General features: G+C 41.2%; 1 protein-coding gene across 7 annotated transcripts in view; it reads left to right on the top strand.

Moving 5' to 3' along the window:
• The first annotated feature begins 3,566 nt into the window (after positions 1-3,566).
• The window catches only part of CLYBL (citramalyl-CoA lyase), a 327,539-nt gene continuing 313,243 nt past the window's right edge, over positions 3,567-17,862 (top strand). For 6 of the 7 annotated variants that reach the window (XR_006653760.2, XM_024578802.3, XM_045186654.2 and 3 more), the window contains exon 1: positions 3,573-3,697. Coding sequence is in view for 5 of the 7 variants with exons in the window: in XM_024578802.3 (XP_024434570.2) it covers positions 3,636-3,697 (62 nt within the window). In the remaining 2 variants the exon portion in view is untranslated. Of the gene's footprint in view, positions 3,698-17,862 lie in introns of all 7 variants that reach the window. The other variant, XM_045186655.2, reaches the window with a different exon arrangement.

The raw sequence follows: 17,862 nt of genomic DNA, 5'->3' as shown, positions 1-17,862 counted from the left end.
TTTTTTAGATTCAATTGTTAATAGTTGTGAATTTATTGCCATTTTAGTTTTGACCTTCTTCTCTTTCTTAAATAAGTTCCTTTAACATTTCATATAATAAGGGCTTGGTGATGATGAACTCCTTTAGCTTTTACTTTGATGGGAAGCACTTTATCTGCCCTTCCATTCTAAATGATAGCTTTGCTGGATAGAGTAATCTAGGTTGTAGGTCCTTGCTTTCCGTCACTTTGAATACTTCTTGCCAGTCCCTTCTAGCCTGCAAAGTTTATTTTGAGACATCAGCTGACAGTCTTATGGGAACTCCTTTGTAGGTAACTCTCTGCTTTTCTCTTGCTGCTTTTAAGATTCTCCCTTTATCTTTAGCCTTTGGAATTTTAATTACGATGTGTCTTGGTGTGATCCTCTTTGTGTCCATCTTGTGTGGGACTCTCTGTGCTTTCTGGACTTGTATGTCTATTTCCTTCACCAAATTAGGGAAGTTTTCTTTCATTATTTTTTCCAATATGTTTTCAATTTTTTGCTCTTTTCTTCTTCTTCTGGTGCCCCTATCATTCAAATGTTGGTGTGTTTGAAGTTGTCCCAGAGATTCCTTAGCCTGTCCTTTTCTTTTTTTTATTCTTTTTTTCCTTGTTCTTCTGATTGAATGTTTTTTTCCTTCCTTGTGTTCCAAATCATTGATTTGATTCTCAGCTTCATCCCTTCCACTGTTGGTTCCCCTGTAAATTGTTCTTTATTTCATTTAGTGTAAACTTCACATGGCCTGGGTCCTTTTTATGCTATTGAATTACCCAGTGAGTTCCTTGAGCATCCTAATAATGACTGTTTTGAACTCTGCATCTAGTAGATTACTTATCTCCAGTTTGCTTAGGTCTTTTTCTGGAGTTTTGTTTTGTTCTTTGATTTGAGCCATATTTCTTTCTGTCCTTTTGGCAGCTTCCCTGTGTTTGTTTCCATGAATTAGGTAGAACTGCTTTGATTCTCTTAGCAGCATGGCCTATTGTAGAAAAGCGCACCAGTAAGTTGGAAGCAGTGGAGCCTTAGGTAATAGCTAGATCGGGACAAACCATGTGAATCAGGTTGATGGAGTCTCAGATATAGTGTTGCCACTCTGTGGCTCTGTGTGGTGGAGGGCTCAGCAAAGGGACAATGCTTGGCCTCTGGAGTTTTGTCTGGGAGGAAGCTGTCCTCCAGCACTCACCTGTGATGCTAAACACTTCAGTTTCTCCCCATATGCCACTGGTGCCCTTCCGGCTGCTGCCCCAGTACTGGGGCCCAGAGGTAGTGAGTCTGCGTAAGTCCTAAGTCTATTGAGGCCCTTTAAAAGGATACCCCTGAGAATCCTGAAGTTTCTTCTGCTGTCCCAACCCCCATTAGTTTGTACAGCCAGAGTTATGGGAACTTGTCTTCCTGGCACTGGTGTTTTCAATTTTTTATTAAGAATATTTTCCAACATATACAAAGTCGAGGAACACATAATAAATCCCATTTCACCTCATGTACTCATCACTCAGTGTCAACAATTATCAGCGTTGGTTGATTTTTCTAGTACCCATCATCACCACCCCAAATCCATTTTGCTCTAGAGGTGTGATATTTCTGGCTCCTATATTTCTTTCTCAGATCCCTGCCAGGTTCTTACCCACCAGATTGCTTAACTCAACAGGGTAGTGGGTCTCACTGAATTATTCACCCTGATAAACTTTATATGTTTGTTTAAATATCCTTGGGGCAAACATACTTTATTTTCTTTTCATTTTGGGGGACAGTAAGTAAAGACAGATTTGACTAGCCTCAAAGGAGAAACTCTGGATCCTTTTTCTATTAGATCTGGAAACACAGCCTCCACAGAGAAATCCACACTCTATGTAGATAAAGTCTTATAAAGCTTTATTTAAAATATACCAACATTAGAAAATAGTTCTTAAAACCTACCAGTTTGTAATCTCATGAAGAAGCTCAGTAAAATAACAACAGTGTGGTGAAAATGGGCACAGCTGTAATTTTTTTCAAGCAGAATCTTAAAGAAATTGAACCAGTTAACAAATAAGCCTTAAGGGTAAGGGCATTGTTAATAAGGATAACTACTCATATGGCAGTTCTCAGAATTACAATGAAGCTGGTGGAACACTTTCATCTTATATTTATTAAATACCTATCACTGAGCTAGGGACATACAGCAATGACAAGATACACCAGCTCCCTGTTCTCAAAATGCTCACAGTCTATTCCTATAGATAGTGTTTCTAAACCAGAATATTAACAGTCTTTTTAAGTGGGACTGCCTGCACATTCCTAGCCCTGCCCCCTAAATGATAATAATACACCCCAAAAGCCCACCTGATTGACATTTCCCTCCCATGTAAGGAACTAGTATTTCTTCCACAGCAGGGAAAGCAATAAGAAAGTAAATTCACAAATACACAAATCAACATTGTGGTGAGGGCTGTGATGGAAATGGTCAGGTTGCTGTGACAGTGAAATTGACTCACAGTGGGGCTGGAGGGGGTGATACTCTAGTTTGGGTCATCTGCACAGGCCCCTTTGCACAGGTGGCAGGTATGGTAAATGTACTGGAAGATGAGAATTTGTAGCCATGAGTGTTTTGGAGATAGGGAACATTATGTTCCAAAGTCCTGAAGTGGGAAGGGGCTTAGTGAACTTTAGAAAATGTGGAAAGACCATAGGGGGAGAGGGAGATAAAATTGGAAAGACAGGTAGAGGTCAAGTCATGTAAAGCCTTCAGGGTTGTAGGGAAGAATTTGGATTTTGCTCTAAATGCTTCCCACTGGAAGCCACTAAGAGTTTTAAGAAAGTTATTGATGTGATGATAATAATGAGACATAGTCAACACTACTGAGCACCTGCTCTGGGCCAATCAAAGTTTTAAGCTCTTTATCTATATATTAACTCAATATAACCTGATAATAACCCTATGAGGTGAATACTATTCATAGTTCCATTTTATAGATGAGGAAACTGAAGCATAAGACCTTAAGTAACTTTCCCAGTGACAGAGCTAATAAATTCTGTCTTAATCCCTTATCAGTCTCTCCACTATGAAGCAGGAGTTGTATTTGCTGAAAACCTGACCAGAGTTGTTTGCTGGTCCATCTTCAGCAAGCACTTCTTTGGCCCAGAAAGCTGCCCATTCCATGCAAGCACACCCCATAATGGATTAACAGTTAACCAAGGCTTGCACATGGTGACGCTCACACTTTTCAAGGCAGTATTTTTAACAGCAAAAACAACAAATCCCTAGAAAGTGTGTTCTGTTTTGGCTACAAAATGCAAGGTGAGTCTATTCCTCTTTCAAAAACCCTCACGCACTGGGAGAGTTGGATGTAGTCACTAGACAACCTGCTCAAGAAGGCGCCAACCACTCAGGCCACTGCTCCGCCTGTGAGAGCCCGCAGAGAAGTTCGGATCCTCACAGGTGCGCAGGGACAGGGAAGGCGTGGGGGAAACCGGCTGAAGCAGAGGTTGTGGGACAGGACGTAGGCAGGGAAGTACGCGAGCGGGGCAGGGGAAGTAATGACGTTGAGGGGCGTGGCGACGTCGGGTTGTAGTGAGGGGCGAGCGGCAGGGGCGGGGCGAAGTGGAGACAGCATAGTGGGGGCAGGGCGCGTGACGGCAAGATGGCGCTACGTCTGCAGCGAGGTGCGGTACACGGAGCGGCAGTGGCGGCGCTGCAGAGGCTGTGAGTGCAGGCTCCCCCTACCCTGTGGGCCGGAAGGAGGTTTCCAGATTCCTGCTGGAGCCCCGGGGGGCCAAGAGGACTGTGCGCTTCCCGAGCCCAGGCTCGACCTCTGTCTGCCAAGGTCACTGATGCCCCTCGAGGGTCGCCTCCACTGCCCTATCTTCCTGTGGGAGGACCCTTGCTTGGACCTGGAAAATGGGTGCAGACAGTCGATCTGTCAGGCCCAGAAAACAAAACTAGCTTCCCCCGCAAATGGTAACCTTGCAAGTGCACATGTTTTATAAACGGAGTCCTGGAGTTAGTCGCAGAGGTTGCTCACCTAATGAATAAGTATGTTCAGCACAGCGGTTCCCAAATAGGGCCAAGGACCCCTTTCTTTACACATGAAAAATTATTGAGGACCCCAAGAGCTTTTTGCTTGCTTGTATCTTCATTTTTACGGTATGAGGAATGAAAACAAATTTTAAAAATGTTTATTTAAAAATAAAGAAACATTACATTTTAACACAAATGACATCTTTAATGAAAAAAATAACTTTACAAAAAGTGACAGGGGCCTGGTTTTATTATTTTTGAAAACCTTTCGTTTAATAAAGGACAATTGGAGTCTCATATCAGCTGTTCTGGAGGAAGTTTACAAAGAAATTCCGAGCTCACTCAGATGAAGATACTAGTTGGAAAAGGGAAGACCTTGTAGACCCTCTCAAAGGGTTTCAGGGACCCCCCCCACCCAGGTGTCCTCGGACCACACTTTGAGAACCGCTGGTCTAGTACTCTCCTAAACGCAGGTTATCTCATTTGATTCCCTGACCACCATGTGAAGTCGAGTGACTTGTTCATAAAAATGAGGAAACTGAGGCTCACAGGTAGGTTCAAGTCTATGGCTCTGGAACTTTTTACTTTGGCTTCCTTCCTGCTTCCTGACTCACTATTGTCCCATGACCCACCTGGATGTGTGCATCCTTTCCCATTTCCTACACCCAGGCCTGGTGCATGGCCTGGGCTCAGGGGATCACCCCCGTAACCAGAGGAGCCATTCCCGTGTGTATGCACATCCTTCCAGAAATTCTCTTTTCTGGCCTGTGAAGAGGCCAGCTTTTGTGGCATTTTTAACAATGGGTCCAATGACCACATGCAGTTACCTACTTCTAAGGTGCTAGATGCTCAGTGTACAATGCTCTTCTCCTCCATTAACAACTGGTTCATTCTCAACACACCTACACACCCCACCAAGGCCATGTCAGCAGGCTTTCATGCAGGGTGCTTCCCAGAGCCTACACTCTGAGTTAAATCCTTCCATCCTGGGGTCTTCAGAACACACAGGTATGAAAGAAGTAGAGGTGCTAAATGTCAACTTGGAAAAGTTTCCTTAGAGAGGTCTTCATTTTACCCAAGTTGGGTTGCCCTTCAGCTTCAGGCCAATGGGCCTGCTTCTGTTGGCTTTTCCTTCCGCTTTTAGAGTATCAGCACTGGAGCTGACAGTCTGGGACCGTTCCTGACCCCCCTTCCCAACAGTTCAACATTTATCCTTCTTGCAGTGCTGTCCCAGATGCTTCTCTGCTTGTCCTGCCTCCAACCAACCCTGCTGCTCTCTGTGGCCACTGCTCAATATGTATAAATACTTTTCTCTCAAGTTGGAGGAGCATAACTTTTTACTGCTAGGTGTGCTATGACTAGGGGTGCCTTTTTTAAAAGTCCTCTCAGTTGATAGAGCAAAGTAATATGTGTGTATGTGTGTGTGTGTGTGTGTGTGTGAATAGTAACCCATGCATATACACATATCTACAAAGATGGAGTAACCATCTGTATCTCCATTAAGCTAAACATGAATTCATATTATCTCCAGTTCTAATCTATTACTACTATTACTACATTACTAGAATGGATCATTTTAGCCTCCAACCCTTGCTTATTTGTAAATTTTCTCTCCAACAATGAGAAGCCTGGCTCCCACCATCACTATCCAGTTACTTTATTGTTTAATTTCAGCATGTTCATATAGCATATCTGAATTGTTAGGCCATATTCCATGGTAGAAAACTTTATCAACTAGAGTACAGTACAGTGCTCTGTGCAGTTCCTTTCCCTTTCGACTTACAGGCTCCACTCATTTCCAAAGTTAGTTAGGTTAGCACCTTTTTTTCCCATCCCATTCAGTGAGGTGGTTTCATATATTTGTTTTTTATTTATTTTATTTTATTTTATTTTATCGATTATGCTATTACACTTGTCCCATTTTCCCCTCTTTATCCCCCTCCGCCTGTGCACCCCCTCCCACCGCGTTCCCTCTCTTTAGTTCATGTTCATGGGTCATACATATAAGTTCCTCAGCTTCTACATTTCCTACACTATTCTTAACCTCCCCCTGCCTATTTTCTACCTACCATTTATGCTACTTATTCTCTGTACCTTTTCCCCCTAATCTCCCCACCCACTCCCCCACTGATAACCCTCCATGTGATTTCCATTTCTGTAATTCTGTTCCTCTTCTAGTTGTTTGCTTAGTTTGCTTTTGTTTTTGTTTTAGGTTCAGTTAATAACTGTGAGTATGTTGTCATGTTACTGTTCATAATTTTACCCTTCTTTTTCTTAGATAAATACCTTTAACATTTCATAAAATAAGGGCTTGGTGATGATGAATTCCTTTAACTTTACCTTATCTGGGAAGCACTTTATCTGCCCTTCCATTCTAAATGATAGCTTTGCTGGATAGAGTCATCTTGGATGTAGGTCCTTGCCTTTCATGACTTGAAATACTTCTTGCCAGCCTCTTCTTACCTGCAAGGTTTCTTTTGAGAAATCAGCCGATGGTCTCATGGGCACTCCTTTGTAGGTTACTGTCTCCTTTTCTCTTGCTGCTTTTAAGATCCTCCTTATCTTTCATCTTGGCTAATGTAATTATGATACTCTGGTTTCTCTTCAGAACGCACAAATCTTTCCCCTTTTACTAATGTAATTATGATGTGCCGCCTTTGTGTCCAGCTTCTTTGGGACTCTCTGAGCTTCCTGGACTTCCCGGAAATCTATGTCCTTTGCCAGATTAGGGAAGTTCTCCTTCATTATTTGTTCAAATAAGTTTTCAATTTTTTGCTCTTCCTCTTCTCCTTCTGGTACCCCTATAATTCGGATGTTGGAACGTTTAAAGATTTCTTGGAGGTTCCTAAGCCTCTCCTCATTTTTCTGAATTCTTGTTTCTTCATTCTTTTCTGGTTGGATGTTTCTTTCTTCCTTCTGGTCCACACTGTTGATTTGAGTTCCAGTTTCCTTCCCATCACTATTGTTTCCCTGTACATTTTCCTTTGTTTCTCTTAGCATAGCCTTCATTTTTTCATCTAATTTGCGTCCATATTCAACCAATTCTGGGAACACCCTTATTACCACTGTTTTGAACTGTGCATCTGATAGGTTGGCTATCCCTTCATTGCTTAGTTGTATTTTTTCTGGAGCTTTGATCCGTTCTTTCATTTGGGTCATATTTTTTTTTGTCTTGGCACACCTGTTATGTAGTAAGGGGCGGAGCCTTAGGTATTCGCCAGGGTGGGGCAATCCACACTGCTGCGTTGTGATGCTATTTGTGGGGGAAAGGTTCGAGAGGGAACAGTGCTGCTTGCTGAGCTCTTGGCTGGCTTTCAGTCACTTCCCCCACTACCCACAAGCAAATTGGGCCCTTCTGGTGCTGATTCCAGAGTGGGTGGTTTGTGTACGATCTAGGACCCTGTTGGTCTCTCCAAAGAACTCTCCTGTGAGGCTGGGAGTTTCTCCTGCTGCCGCCTCAAGCCCCCTAGGTGTTTTCAGTCAGAGGTTTGAGGCTTTATTTCCCCGTGCTGGAACTCTGGGTTGTGCAGTCTGTCTTGCTCCCCAGTTGTTCCTCCCAGTTTATCTGCACACAAATGTGGGACCACCCGGTCTGCAATCCGCCGCGTCACTGAGTCCGCCAGCCACTGCCTTGCTGCAAGTCCTCTCCACCTGGCTGCCCGTCTCTGCCCCTCCTACCAATCTGTATGAATGTTTGTTCTTTAACTCCTTGGTTGTCAGACTTCCATACAGTTCGGTTTTCTGTCAGTTCTGGTTGTTTTTTGTTTTTAAATTTGTTGTTGTCCTTCTTTTGGTTATGCGAGCAGGCACAGTATGTCTGCCTATGCCTCCATCATGGTCGGAAGTCAGAGATGTTTTATCGAGTTGTACATTTGCAACCTATCTGGTTTTACGAACCAATGTCACACCAGTACATTCAATTAAAAAAAAAAAAAGAATGGATCTGAATTTATAAAATGGTTTTTCTATATCTATTGTGATGATTATATAGCTTTTCTTCTTTAGTGTGTTAATATGGTGAATTAGATTAATTTTTAAAGTTATGCCAACCTTGCATTCCAGGAATAAACTTCACTTGGTCATAATGTATTATTTTTATATATTGTTGGGTTAAATGTGCTAAAATTTTGTTTAAAATATTGCATCTATGCTCACAAAAAATTAGCTTATAGTTTTCTTGTACTGTCTTGGTTTGGATTTGATATCCAGATAATGATGGCCACATGGAATACAATGCAAAGTGTTCCTTGCTTTTCTCTTTTCTGTTTTTTTGTGTAGAATTGGTAATATTTTTCCCTTAAATGTTAGTGCCTGTAGTTGTCTTTAATTTAAATCACAAATTTAGATTTTCTAGTTCTTTTTTATTTTTATTTTTAAAGTATTTTTATTGATTATGCTATTAGTTTTCCCACTTTTTCTCCCTTTATTCCCCCTCCACCCTGCCCCACCAACCCTCCAGCATCCCCCCCGTTAGTTCATGCCCATGGCTTGTACATATAAGTTCTTTGAGTTTTCTGTTTCCTATGCCATTTTTTATCTCTCCCCATCTATTTTATGCCTACTAATTATGCTTTTTCTTCCCTGTACCTTTTCCCCCTATTCCTCTCTTTCCCCCTGCCAACTGAACTCCCTCCATGTGATGTCCATTTCTCTGATTCTGTTCCTGTTCTAGTTGTTTGCTTAGTTTTCGTTTTCATTGTTTCTCTCTCTCTCTTTTTTTTTGGTTCATTTGTTGATAGTGTGAGTTTGTTGTCATTTTACTCTTCATAGTTTTTGATCTTCAATTTCTTAAATAAGTCCCCTTAACATTTCATAAAATAAGGGCTTGGTGATGATGAATTCCTTTAACTTTACCTTATCTGGGAAGCACTTTATCTGCCCTTCCATTCTAAATGATAGCTTTCATGGATGGAGTAATCTGGTATGTAGGCCCTTGCCTTTTATGACTTGGAATACTTCTTTCCAGCTCCTTGTTGCCTGCAACGTTTCTCTTGAGAAATCAGCCAATGGTCTTATGGGAACTCCTTTGTAGGTAACTCTCTCCTTTTCTCGTGCTGCTTTTAAGATTCTCTCTTTATCTTTAATTTTGGGTGACTTAATGATGTGCCTTGGTGTATTCCTCTTTGGGTCCAACTTCTTTGGGCCTCTCTGAGCTTCCTGGACTTCCTGGAAGTCTATTTCCTTCACCAGACTGAGGAAGTTTTCCTTCATTATTCAAACAAGCTCTCAATTTCTTGCTGTTGTTCTTTTCCTTCTGGCACCCCTATAATTTGGATATTGGAACTTTTCAGGTTGTCCCAGAGGTTCGTAAGTCTCTCTTCATTTTTTTTGAATTCTTGTTTCTTCATTCTGTTCTGGTTGTATGTTTATTTCTTCCTTTTGTTCCAAATCATTGATTTGAGTCCTGTCTTCCTTCCTGTCACTGTTGGTTCCCTGAATATTTTGCTTTATTTCACTTTGGTTATCTTTCATTTGTTCTTTCATTTTTTGACCAACCTCAATCAGATCTGTAAGCATTTTGATTACCAGGGCTTTAAACTCTCCATCAGATAGGTTGGCTATCTCCTAATCACTTAGCTCTCTTTCTGGAGTTTTGCTCTGTTCTTTCATTTGAGCCGTATTTCTTTGCCTCAGCACACCTGTTAAGGTGTAAGGGGGCATGGGGCTTTAGGTATTAACCCGTGCAGGGCAACCCTCCTTGCTGCCCTTGGCTCTATCTATGGGGGAGGGGCCAGAGAGTGAACAATGCAGCTCGCCTGCTCATCTCCTGCCCACTTTTCAATGAACTCTGGTCTGAGACCAGGAGTTTCTCCCACTGTGGCAACCACTGTAGTCCATAGTCAACTCTGAGTCTCAGTTTTTCCTTCAGCCAGCCCCACCCTCGAGGTCCACTACTTCGCCTTAGTGTCTCTGGGGTCCTATACCTCTCTGTGGTTTTTCTGAACTGGCCCCGCCTGCAGGACCTCACCATGGGGTTTTTACCAGTCTAGTTGTTCTGGTTGATTTTTTCTTTAATTCCTTGGTTGTCGGAGTTCCATGCAGTTTCATTTTCTGGAGCTTCTGTTTGTTTATTGATTTTAGATTGGTTGTTATCCTCCTTTTGGTTGTGCGAGGAAGTGAAGGGTTTCTACCTATGCCTCCATCTTGGTAGTTTGTTTTTTTCCAAGAAATTTGTCAATTTCATGTAAGTTGTCAAATTTATGAGCATAAAGTTGTTTATGATCATCTTTTTTTTACAGCTTTATGGCAGTATAATTTACACACCCTAAAATTTATCCATTGTAAGTGTGAATTAAATAATCTTTAGTAAATTTGTAGAGTTACCCAGCCATCACAACAGTCTAGTTTTATTGTTTTATTTTTATCCTCACCCAAGGACCTTTTTTCATGCTTTTAGAGAGAGAGGAGGGGGGAGAGAAAGAGAAACAGCAGTGTGAGAGAGAAACATCGCCTGGCTGCCTCCTGTTCACACTCAGACCGGTGATCAAACCTGCAACCTAGGCATGTGCCCGGACTGGAATCAAACCCACAACCCTTCAGTTAAGGGATAATGCTTTAACCAGATGAGCCACACTGCCCAGGGCCCACAATCCAGTTTTAGATTAACCCCCAAATTTCCATCTTGCCCCAAACTCTCTCAAGCCCATTTGCATTTAACCCTTATACCCACCTCCAGTCTTATTTTCCTGTTAATGGTTATATTGTCAGTAGTGTTGTGCCCTCTCTGCCTGATATTGGTAATTCTTTTTTCTTTCCTTTCCATTTGGTCAGTCTGGCTAAGTTTTATTAGTTTTATTGGCCTTCTTAAAGAACCATCTTTTGGTCTTGTTGATTTTTTCCCCTATTGTTTTCAGTTTTCTATTTCATTGATTTCTGTTCCTATCTTTGTTATTTCCTATCTTCAGCTTGCTTTGGGTTTAATTTCCCCTTTTGTTCTAGTTTCTAGAACAAAATTGATTTTAGACTTTTCTTCTTTTTTACTATAAGAATTTAATAGTAAATTTCCCTCTAAATCTTGTTTTAGCTGCCTGTAGCAAATTTTGCAAGATTTCTGATACTGTAATCTCTTTTTCCTTCTTATCTTGATACTCTATTTTCCAGAGTAATTAGTTTCTAATTACTAAACTTTGAAAGGAAAAGGGCCCAGTGACTGTGTATGTTCAGAGGTGGCAGGAAGAAGGGTGCTGAGGATCTACCTCTTGCTGGGCAGTGTCAGCTTAGAGAGGAAGCAGGGAAAAGGAAAAAAAAACAGGTGAAGACAGTTTAGAGAGGTGACAAATACAAGCTAAGCACCTGGGTAAACAATAAGGGACAGTATGTGAGGAGCCAGTTGGGCTGTGGTAAGTGGTGTGAAGGAGCTTTGATGGGTTTCTGATAGGCCCTTTTGTAGGGTTGGCCTCATTTTTGAGGCCTCCTGAGGTTGTGGCAACAACCATTGCTTCCCTCTGTACTATTGTGAGGCCATTAAGGGAAGAAAGTAAGGAAAGGAGCCAAAGGGAGGATAGAAATGGGAGAAGAGGGATGCAGAGGGGAGAGACTAAAGCAGGGAAGACTGGAAGCAGTAAGAGAGAAAGTTGAACGTCCCTTTGTGGAAACTGTTCAGATGATTCAGAAGGCCTTTGGGGACAATGCAATGAGTGCAGCACAAATAAAAATGTGGCACAAATTCTTGAAAGATGGTCAAGAATCTGTTGAACATCTACGGGCTGTAATCAACAAAGATTAGAAACTGACAGTGTGAGAACTAGAAGCTGATCTGGGGTTTCCAAAAACTACTGTGTCCAAAATTTTGGCATAGGATTTTGTCATGAAACAGTGTCATGGCAAAATTCATTCCAAGGCTTCTGCTATCAGAGAAGAAGGAACATCATGCTGCAGTTGCTAATGACTTGATTCAAACCACTACCAGTAAACCAGATTTCCTCAGGAAGGTCATAACTGGAGATGAATCATAGGTCTACATCTATGGTCCAGAAATGAAGGCCCATTCATCCCAATGGAAGTCTTCTGGTTCTTTGCGCCTGAAGAAGGCATGGCAAAATTGCAGCAAGATCAAGGCCATGTTAACCATGTTTTTTGATTGAGAAGGTGTTGTCCATCACAAGTACGCCCCTCCACGCCAAACAGTTAATAGGGAGTACTGCCTCAATGTTCATCAGTAGACAGATGCAATGTGACAAAACAGTCGCTGCTATGGCAACTGGTGATTGGCAGCTTCATCATGACAACACACCTACTTGTGCATCATATCTCATTCAGAGTTTTGTGGCAAAACATCAAATCATCCAGGTGGCTCAGCCACCCTACAGCCCAGATTTGGTGCCCTGAGACTTCTGGCTTTTTCCAAAATTAAAGTCACCTTTCAAAGGGAAGAGATTTCAGACCACTGATGAGATTCAGAAAAATATGATGGCAATTCCAATAAAGGATTTTGCAGAGCATTTTGAACAGTGGAAGAGAGGCTGGAAGAACTATGTGAGGTCCCAAGGTGCCTACTCTGAAGGGGATCAAGGTGTCATTGTCCTATGTACAATGTTTCTTGTGTCTTGTATCTTCTTTAAAAACTGTCTCTATTTTTCATATATCATGCCTGGATACTTTCTGGACAGTTGTTCATTTAGTCTATTTCCAAATTTTCTTTTTTGGAAAGTGCAGAGATAAATGTCCCTATACCCAAATCTGGCTATGCTTACTTATATACTTCGAGGTAAATTTTTGTATGTGAACTTGCTGGGTCAAAGAGTATGGATATTTTAAGCCTTTTAATGCTTGTTGTCAAATCACCCTCCAGAAAGGGATACCTGGATTGAAGTATGCTTTTGGGAGGCTTATTTGCCCATTCTCCTTGGCAGTCTGTGTTATTGGTTACACATCTGGTGGCTTTTCCCTCTGTGGCATTGACTGTCACACTGACCCAGCTACAAGGTAAATGGCCATAGAATTTTACCTCTCCTGCAAATTCTGTTCAGAACTATACACCACATGTAATGTCTTCCTCTTAGCTAGGCTTTTGTGATGAACTGAGCTGCTAGATTTTATGATAAAGGAATCAAAGCCAATTTCCATGAGAAGCAAGGATTCCGTTTTACTAGGATGCTTGGTATGGACAAGACTGTCTTAACTATTTCTCTGCACAATGTTTTGACCAAGAAGGCAGTCACTGTAGTGCTCTGTATTATTGAAAATTTTTAAAGGCAACACTTTTTACTTTATTGTCCTACTTGCCACCCCCAGTAAAATTAGGGTCACAGTTTAGTGGTAGTAAACTGTGTTTGCTGTTTAACTGAAAGTTCAACAATGATGAAAAATTGTATGTTATCAAAATAAGGGCCTATCTTTGGATCTTTTTAAAATTTATATGGTCATTTAAAAACATCATTGCGCATATATACACTTTACCACTTTACAAGTACTGCAGGCTTATTTTAAAACAGTTATACTTGACTTGTCTTCTTAATTAATCTCACAGTATTTTTTTGTGAGAAAGATGATATGCCCACTTTTATTTTTTGGCCAAATACAAAAATAATTAAAGGGGGGGAAAATCCATGCCAAATGCTGTTTTCACACAAAGACACTGGAGGGCGCTCTAGCAATGGAAGATGTAAATTGGTAGCAATGGGAGATGCCAATGTCTCTACAAATTTCCAAACGTCTATTAGAGTAAGGTGTGAGAGTTGGTTCTTCTGATCACTTCTTGATCATTAAGACAAATGAAAGACCCAGATGGTAGAGGAAATATTTCTTTTTTCACATTTAAAATTTATTTATTTATTTTTAGAGAGAGAGGGAGGAGGGAGAGAGGGAGAGAAACATTGATGTGTGAGAGATACATAGATCTGTTGCCTCTTGCATACCCCCAACTGGGGACCTGGCCCACAACCCACACATGTGCCATAACAGGGAATTGAACCAGCAACCTTTCAGTTCACAGGCCAGTGTTCAATCCATTGAGCCACACCAGCGAGGGTGGTAGAGGAAATATTTCTTTACTGACCTACTGTCCTTTGAAAAGTTGTTAGAAACAAGAACTGGTTGTGTGCTCTGGGCCTCCTTATTACCTCCTTTATCCCTTTCCCTCTTCCTGCCACACTGCCTCCTTTACAGAGCTGTGTCTCCTGCCTGGAGCACTCTGCCCCTTTAAGTCTCTGCTCAAATGTCACCCATGGGAGGATTCTTTCCCAACTACCCTGTAACCCTCCCCCCCAACCCCTATTAGGCTGTGCACACTGTTATTCCTCACTCTGCCTTATGATTTTTCCATTGCAATCACTTCCACCTGACATTGTACATTTATCTGTGTATTATCTGCCTGCACCCCAGCTGCCACCAAATATTCATGAGATCAGGGACTTGGCCATTTAATCCCAACCTTTATACCACACTGCCTGGCACAATAGTAAGTGCTAAGTATAAATTTGCTGAATGAAAAAAGCAGATTTAGGAAATGAAGTATTTAAGATAGTGTTTTATGGAGATTAGTGCCTCTTTTATTGTAGTAAAATATACATAATGTACTTTCATCATTTTAACCATTTTTAAGTGTACAGTTCAGTGGCATTAAGTTGTTTAGGATTTATTCACATTGTGTACAACCATCACCACCATCCATCTCCAGAACTTTTTCTTCATTGCAAACTGAAACTGTACCCATTAAACACTAACTTCCTATTGTCTCCCCTGCTCAGCCCAGTAGCCACTGTTCTCCTTTCTATTTCTATGAATTTGACTCCTCTGTAGTCTCATATAAGTGGAATCATGAAATATTTGTCTTTCGTGTCTGACTTATTTTACTTAGCATAATGTCCTCAACGTTTATTTATGTTGTAGTGTGTGTCAGAATTTTCTTCCTTTTTAAGGCTGAATAATATTTCACTATATGTTATACGCATATACCTCATTTTGTTTATCCACTCATCCATCAATGGACATTTTCACCCTATGGCTATTATAAATGCATGTTTTATAGGGAACTCTGAAACATGTTAAAGTTTTGAGTCAACAGTGGATTTCTTTGAAATGGTGATAACATCCTTGAATTACACCAATGAGTCATAGTATATACCTTTGGGTGATTTCTGTCTTCAGGAAAATACTTTTAATACAGATTAAAGTAGAAACTTATCCAGATTCTAAAAATCAGATCTGGATTTCCAGTGAAGATGGAGGCATAGGTAAACATGGTAAACATGGCTCGCCTCCTTGCACAACCACAGCAAAAATTACCCTGAGACTACAAAACAAGTAACACCCAGGATAGTCAGAAAATTGAGATGCATGGAAGTCTGACAACCAAGGAATTAAAGTAGTCAGATTCATCTAGACTAGTATGGGGGCAGAGACACAGAGATATGTGGAGCGGTGGAACAGGCATTCCACAACCACATGCGATGGATAAAAATCAGGAGGGATACCTTAGGAGCGAGGCAGCCTTACACCAGACCACCCAGCTGAGGACTCCAGTGCCAGGAAGGTAAATCCCCGTATCTACTGCCCGTACAAACCAATGGGGGTTGGGGTGGTGGAAGAAACTTCAGGATTCTCAGGAGTCTCCTCTTAAAGGGCCTGCAACGGACTTAGGAGTTATGCAGATTTACTCCCTCTGGACTTCAGCACCGGGCCAGCAGCTGGAAGGGCACTAGTGGCATATGGGGAGAAGCTGAAGTGTCTTAATATCAGGGTAAGTGCTACGGGACAGCTTCCTTCCCAATAAAACACCAGAGACCAGGCAGTGACATTGTCCCCTTTCTGAGCCCTCTCCTACCCAAAGCCACAGAGTGGCACACCATATCTGAGACTCCATCAACCTAGTTTACACCAGTTGCCCCACCCAGGTGATTACCTAAGGCTCCACCCCATCCAACCAGTGTACTTTTCTACAATAGGCCAAACTAATAAGACAGGGAGTCAAAGCAGTTCTACCTAATACATACAAACAAACACAGGAGGTTGCCAAAAGGAGGAGAGAAAGAAATATGGCCCAAATGAAAGAACAGAACAAAACTCCAGAAAAAGAACTAAGCAAAATGGAGATAAGCAATCTATCAGATGCAGAGTTCAAAACACTCATTATTAGGATGCTCAAAGGAACTCATTGGGTCCTTCAACAGCATAAAAAAGACCCAGGCAGAAATGAAGGTTATACTAAGTGAAATAAGGAACAATTTATGGGGAACCAGCAGTGGAGTAGATGAAGCTGAGAATCAAATCAATGGTTTGGAACATAAGGAAGGAAAAAAAAATCAGAACAGCAAGAAGGAAAAACAACCCCCCAAAACAATAATGGACTAAGCAGCCTTTGGGACAATTTCAAACGTACCAACATTTGAATCAGAGGGGTGCCAGAAGAAGAACAACAACAAGAAATTGAAAACTTATTTAAAAAAACAATTTTAAGAAAACTCCCCTAATTTGGTGAAGGAAATAGACATACAAGTCCAGGAAGCACAGAGAGTCCCACACAAGATTGACACAAAGAGGACCACAAGACACATCATAACTAAAATGCCAGAGGTTAGCCCTGGCTGGTATGGCTCAGTGGACTGAGTGCCTGCCTGCAAAGTGAAAGGTTGACGGTTCAGTTCCCAGTCAGGGAATGCCTGGGTTGTTGGCCAGGTCCCCAGATGGGAGTGTGCAAGAGGCAACCAATTGATTTTTTCTACCTCTCTTTCTCCCTTTCTTCCCTTCTCTATAAAAATAAATAAATAAAATCTTTTAAAAAGTGCCAAAGGCTAAAGATAAAGGGAGAATCTTAAAAGCAGCAAGAGAAAAGCAGAGAGTTACCTACAAAGGAGTTCCCATAAGACTGTCAGCTGATGTCTCAAAATAAACTTTGCAGGCTAGAAGGGACTGGCAAGAAGTATTCAAAGTGACGAAAAGCAAGGACCTACAACCTAGATTACTCTATCCAGCAAAGCTATCATTTAGAATGGAAGGGCAGATAAAGTGCTTCCCATCAAAGTAAAAGCTAAAGGAGTTCATCATCCTCAAGCCCTTATTATATGAAATGTTAAAGGAACTTATTTAAGAAAGAGAAGAAGGTCAAAACTAAAATGGCAATAAATTCACAACTATTAACAATTGAATCTAAAAAAACAAACTAAGCAAACAAACAGAATGGAAATAGAATCATAGGTATGGAGATCATTTGGAGGGTTATCAGGGGTAGAAGGGAGAGGGAAGGGGTAGAAGGGGGAAAGGTACAGGGATTAAGAACTACAAATTGGTAGGTACAGAATAGACGGGGATGTTAAGAACAGTATAGGAAATGGAGAAGCCAAAGAACTTATATGCATGGCCCATGGCCATGAACTAAGGGAGGATTACCAGAGGAAATGGGAGTACCAGGTGGAGGGGGGCAAAAGGGGAAAACCGGGACAACTATGATAGCATAATCAATAAAATATATTTTTAAAAAGATTCTAAAAGTCAGAATTGGTTTAATATCCCTATTGGTGCTATTCACATTTTTCTTACAAATGTAAAAATAAAAAGTTCACAAAATCAAATTGCTAACTCTCTGGTATAAACAGGAGGATCCTGGATAGATACTTTGGGGTTCTAGTCCCTGCTGACCTTGCATTTGGCCCTTGAGCTTGTTCAAAACCCCTGTCTAAACTGAGCCTTATTTTTCTCACAAAACAAGGAGGGTAGACTAGATGCCTCCTTACAGTTGACATTCCATAATCTAGAAAGGAATTATTGACCTAAAGTAAGAGGACTTTGGAGAATTAAGAATTATCCAATATGGCATTTTTATCTTTGAATTATTTTGGTTATTATTATTATTTCAGCTCAATTTGATGAGAGAGTGACAGTACCTTTGCCTCTCTCCAATTTATGGGTACAGT

The sequence above is a fragment of the Desmodus rotundus genome, chromosome 13 (genome assembly GCF_022682495.2).
Source record: "Desmodus rotundus isolate HL8 chromosome 13, HLdesRot8A.1, whole genome shotgun sequence".
NCBI classification, from domain to species: Eukaryota; Metazoa; Chordata; class Mammalia; order Chiroptera; family Phyllostomidae; genus Desmodus; species Desmodus rotundus.
This window is presented reverse-complemented; position numbering and strand designations above follow the sequence as displayed.